General features: G+C 34.0%; 1 protein-coding gene across 1 annotated transcript; it reads right to left on the reverse strand.

The window, feature by feature from the left end:
• Positions 1–1,515: 1,515 nt before the first annotated feature.
• On the reverse strand, positions 1,516–5,095 carry LOC9302277 (AP2-like ethylene-responsive transcription factor AIL5). The gene is made up of 9 exons (XM_021016088.1): positions 4,614–5,095; positions 3,786–4,185; positions 3,559–3,641; positions 3,315–3,323; positions 3,065–3,153; positions 2,909–2,982; positions 2,770–2,814; positions 2,583–2,659; positions 1,516–2,492 (listed from the first exon to the last, which is right to left on the reverse strand). Exons 1-9 carry the CDS (start codon positions 4,831–4,833, stop codon positions 1,834–1,836), a joined length of 1,656 nt encoding a protein of 551 aa, XP_020871747.1. The 5' UTR covers positions 4,834–5,095; the 3' UTR covers positions 1,516–1,833.
• Between the last annotated feature and the right edge of the window lie 905 nt (positions 5,096–6,000).

Below are 6,000 nucleotides of genomic sequence, written 5' to 3' on the forward strand. Positions count from 1 at the left end.
AGGGGTGGGGTAGGGCTAATCCGGTCCAAACCACAGTTTTAAATCCGCATACATACTTTTAGTTTGGTCATGTTGATCAACTAAATAATTAGAGTGTTGGAGTTATGGTTTAGATTTCATAATTTCTTGTTTAGATATAGAAACAATAAATAATCAAATGAGGAACAAGAACAATGCTTTTACATGGTAAACACGTAAAAATTCATATGAAGTTTGTACCATAACATATCCGATGAAAGTTTCTAATATTATTGTATCGTTAGCCTTTGTCGTATAAGTAACAACTATATTGCGCTAGAACTTGAAATTAGCAGAAAATGTTAAAGAAAGTTCACTTGCAGTAACATTTTAAAACAACTGGAAGAGAGAAATGTGCTAATACTTGGACACAAATTGGGAAGAGAGCATGGACGAAAAGCAAATCAGGAAAAAGGTTAAATGATAAAAAAAAAAAAAAATCAGGAAAAAGGTTAAATGATAGTTACTAAACATTATGGATGCAATTATGATTTTGAAAAGTGTTTCATGAACAATTAATTGTATATTTGATCTTGATAATAATTTGTGTGGTCGTCTCATAAAAAATGTGATATGAACATTTAAAACAGTATATATATATGATGATTGATTATTGGGCAAGTGTAAATCAAGAAAAAAAAAGCATTTCTATCACGTTGATTATTTCATAATTAATCTCCAGGATGCAAAATATGAAGATTTATGTTTATCAACTTTAACCCATTGAAATGAACAATAAAGGGAGAATATTAGAGATAAAGTTAAAATTTGACGTAGTTGTTGTCATTTTTTTTTTTACTAGTTTGGAATCTTTGCATGTATGATTACTTACTTCTTCAGGCGGCTAATCCATATTTAATGGACTCATTATGTTCACTTCCTTGACCAATTAGTAATTACCATTGCAAAAGATAATACTAATAACTTTGTATATAGTCTTCAAATCTTTAACTGTGCTAACTACCAAAATTAATGTGTTTTTTTTCTTTCATCTGAAGTTTGTTTCTTTTTTCTTCATAGGATAGGAAGATTTTCTTTGGCGATGGTCATCGTGTTGCACTGGTTTGACATCTCACGCTAAACTCTCCGTACAATATTTTGGACGCTTTTATCTACGTTTGGTTTTTGACACACTGTTGAAAAATAAATGAACTAAACCACTTAATATACGATTTAGAGTCACTTAATATTAACACTTGTGTTGATGAATTCCGATGATCCTCCGACATGCAAGGGAACAAAACAATTTTTCTTTCACTTTATTGTATACACACTTTTTAACTTAAGATGTCAGAGGTTGAATTCCAAGATGAAATTCCGAACGTAGGAAGATCCAGATGACTATCTCTTTCACTGATCACATTGTGACAAATATAGATAAATGAAAAGGCCTTCTTCAAAAGGATGTCACAAAAAAAAAAGGCTTTATACATTTGCAGTTTCATATACAATAATAACAAAAAAATAAAATGACGAAACAACACCATGCAGACGATATTTAAGTTACCGAATATGGTTTGATTTCCACCTTTCATTTATTCACATATTGTCCACACAACATAAAAAATGAAAAAAATAAATAAAAAAGTAAATAAAAAAGTTCTGGAAAGTGGAAAGAGAACCCCATAAGGTCATTAAACAAAGAGTTAGTACTGTCAGATCCAGCTAAATTCGCGGTCAGCAGACAAACATAAAAGTGAAAAACTTTATATTTTAAACTACTTAAATAATCTAAGAAGAAAATATCTGATTTCTTCAAACAGAGCCTTTTTTATCTTTCTTTCTTACATCCTTTTTTTTGGTCTATGAGAGAACTCATTCTAACCCAAAAACTGGTGTCTGCAAAACAGAGAGATTAGACTTTGCAGTTTGGTAAGAATCTGAAATGTTGTTATTAATCCAGTTAATGTTTCCACCATACCCTTCGTTACCATTCGTTGTCGATGACAGCGGAATTGCTGAGACCGGGCTCGAATGAGCGGAATGATTGTTATACACTTCAGACCCAACAAAACTACCACCAAAGTTGTTTTCGCCTTCTTGCATTACCGGCATTATAGCATAACCTGGGGAGGGGTTATGAAGATCCGACCCAAAGGTTGCTATTGGTCGCATCTCGGCTTTCGGGTTTGCCTGGAATCCAAAGATGCTGGACCAATAATGATCAGCCGGGTCTGGTTTGATTGGTATTCCAGTGTGGTAAAAAGTTCCTCCATGGTCATGGACCGTTGTTGCCACATTGAAGGTCAGAGACGGTGTCGTCGGTGATGGAGTGTCGGATGGAGATAAATCAACGGTTTTCTCAGCTGCTGCGGTTGCTGGAGACGGTTTAGGCATTAGTCCACCCACAGGGAGATTACAGCTAGCTATAGATTTGACGTCATATCGACTGATGTCGAAATTGGTGACTGCATTTAGACCGCGGAATTTGATCGCTGCTATATCGTAAGCTTCTGCAGCCTCCTCTTGAGTGCCTGAAGTTAAATATCCAATACTTTCTGTTAATTCATAATCATAACAAATATTTCAAATCAGATTCATAAAAATATTGAAATGGGACTCACTAAATGTGCCAAGATAAAGGTCTTTGTTGCCGGCAACTCTTCCAATTCGTGCCTGCCATCGACCATGCTGATGATGTCTGCATAATTGTAATAAAGTTAAATCATTATACTAGAAACATACACGATAGACTATTTCATAGAACTTATCATTGAAAATAAATATCTACTGGTTAGAGAATAAACTAACCTAGTGACACCTCTGTACATGGAGGCACCCCTAGAGAATCCACTGCTTTAAAAACAAATAGTATTTTGGTTAACAAATAGTATTTTGGTTTTCTTGAAACAACTATGAGAAAAAAACATATCTAAGAAAAAATGATTACCGTCTTAGAGAAGCAACGAACTCTTGTCGAGTCATGTGTTTCATCTCTTCAAGTTCAGACTCGTAATTTGATATCTAATCACAAGTATTTATCCAGAAAATTAAAAAACAATCCTGAAAAATTCAGATAGACATACAAAAACGAGAGACAAATTACCGGGAAATTAGTCGTAGTTGTAGGACCCCAATACTTAAGAGCTGCAAGGTCGTAAGCTCTAGCTGCTTTCTCTTCTTTATCATAACCACCTGAACATAACGAAAAAATACATTTCAAAATAATTATTTAAAATTGCAAATTTAAAATCGAGAGAGAATGACAACGTTTCAGAGGGAATTAAATAGACAAGAAAGAGATATAAATATGATGATGAAATAAATTATTTAAAAGAGAATTCATTGGAACTCACCTAAATAAACTGTAGAAACAATTAAAATCATCACAAATTTCAGATCGTCCACGGTTGGGTAATCATTTCACGTCACATAGACAAAACACAACATAAAAAGCGACGTTAGATTTTGCCGTGACCTCACAAGTAAAAAAGTAAAAAGTAAAAGTAAAACCATAAATACAAGATGCGCATTATAGTAAACATCAACGGAATCTTCCTAACACGCGCAGAATAAGCGCATTTTAAGACAAAAATGTACCTTGTCTTCCTTTTCTACTTTGGCCTTCTCTTCGGCAACTATTATCCCATAGATGAGCTTCGTATCTTCCAGTCCATCGATGTCTGTTTAAATAAATCAAAATTCAATTATACATTTTCACTAATAATAAACTCATGAATGAATTTACACATATAAAGACAATGTACAAAAAATGTTATATTATCTTCTAATCATATGAAATAAAGGAACAATTTGGTTAAACGCACCTTGTGACTCCTCTATAAATCGAAGTACGTTGTCCAAAACTCTCTACGTTCTTCTTTGGAGTGGGCGAAGCCTCTGAGACAGCTAGAGGGTTCTGTTGTTGCTTATGAACGCTAGAGACTTCTGACGAGTGTCCACCGGAGTAGTTTCCGAGGAAGCTAGCGGCTATTGATTTGAGCTCCGAGTCGTAGATCTCGGCCGCGGAGGGAGGATGAAGCGGTGGCTGTAGGTCGGAAGAGAAGACAACACCTCCGAGAGATTGCACTTGTTGCATTGATCTTGTTGTCGTCGTTGTGGCTCCTCCGCCGAGGAAGTTCTCAAGTTTAGGACCGCCGGGGTAAATGGAAAGAACCGCCGTGGCATCGCCGGTTGAAACTCCCGGTGACCCATCTTGCCGTTCGACTGAAATTTGGTTTCGTTTTACGAGGGTATTGAAGTAATTAGTGTTTTACTTTGAAGGAGACAATATCTAGTGAAAGATTCTGTAGGAAAAATTTATAGATATTTAATTTTTAACTAGATCTTATAGATAGGAAGATAAAACTAGATCTAGTTTATAAATCTAGATTTTAATAGATTCTATAGGATACACTAGAATAGATTTACTGATAGTACACCGAACCAAAAAAAAAAAAAAAAAGAAGATAAAAGAGATAACTAATTAAAAATTGACTACTTACTAAATCTAAATAAGCAAAAGTTTAGTTAAACCAAAAAAGGTAAGGAACTGGTCAAGGTGCAACAGAACTCAAAGTTGGTCTGTCCTAATTCATACAAAATTTTCAAAAGACAAAAACACTAATAAGTTGAGAGGGGGAGAGAAAGAGAACCTGGAGAAGTGGAGAAAGCTTGAAAGAGAGAGAGATGAGAAGGGTGAGGATGATGATGATCTGATGTAGAGGAAGTGAGATTAGGGTTTGAGGAAGAATTGAAGTTGTTATTGGAGAGAGAGAAAGAGAGCCAGTTCTGGTGAGAGGAAGATGAAGAAGAAGGAGACAAAGAAGAATCATAGCTAGAAGAAGAAGAAGATTTGTTGTTATTGTTCTTCATCTTTGGAAATAGGGTTTTTTTTTTCTCTTTGGGGACTCGTGAAGTCTTTTGGATGAGAGAGAGAGGTATATCTAAATCTCTGGTGATTTCACGACTTTGGAAATAGTGGAAGGTCTCTCGTCTTTTAACTCCTTCCTCTAGGGTTTGAGAGAGAGATAGATAGAGAGAGAAAGAGAGAGGACACGACACAGATATAGAGGGCAAAAGGTGAGAGAGACGAGTGAGGAAATGTATGAGAGAGACGAGCACGAGGGTCGAGACTCTGTAGTCTATATTCCAAGCTAAATAAATTTATATTCATAATTTTTGTTAGAAAATCACATGCAGAGACCACGTATAATCATACTATAAAACAATTAGAATGTCGGATGCATATATTTAGCTAAATGATAGATCTATGTTTACTAATTTTAGTATTTAACACACAATAACTTAACCTAACGTTCGCACATATTTTGTTTTTGGATTACCACATCTTCCACTTAATCTTAAGGTTTTTTATTCTTTTAACCTGATAATAAAACATAAGAAAATCAATTCAAATTAGTGATCTTAATGTAGTCACCAGCTAGCTGCTACAAAAAAAGTCATATGTTTACCAAATAATGTAATGATGAAACTAAATTATTTATAGAAAAAAAAACAGTAAAAAACAAAATGAAAATAGTAGAGCAAAGAGAGAGAGAGAGAGAGAAAGGAAGACAGCAAAAGGGCAAGTGGAAGCTTTTGATGGGATGAACTGGGCGGCGACTGATCTCACGTCACTTTCGTTTTATTTTATTTGCTATTTCATTATTTATTTCTGTTTTTGTGAATTTCTTCTTGTGATGTGAAGGACGAACGGTCTACGTATTATCTACACAAACGGTGAATCTTTTGAACATTTGTTTTTCTAAGTAAATATATTTATAAATGTTATGCAAGTTGGGAACCACTTCCAAAATAGAATCCAAAAGTTATTAGTATCTTATAAATGTAGCATTATTAGAATAACTTTTGATTTCATAAGATTTATAAGTAAATATATTTATAAATGTTATGCAAGTTGGGAACCACTTCCAAAATAGAATCCAAAAGTTATTAGTATCTTATAAATGTAGCATTATTAGAATAACTTTTGATTTCATAAGATTTATAAGTAAATATATTTGTTATGCCAATGTCAAT

This window comes from Arabidopsis lyrata (genome assembly GCF_000004255.2).
Source record: "Arabidopsis lyrata subsp. lyrata unplaced genomic scaffold ARALYscaffold_8, whole genome shotgun sequence".
NCBI lineage: Eukaryota > Viridiplantae > Streptophyta > Magnoliopsida > Brassicales > Brassicaceae > Arabidopsis > Arabidopsis lyrata.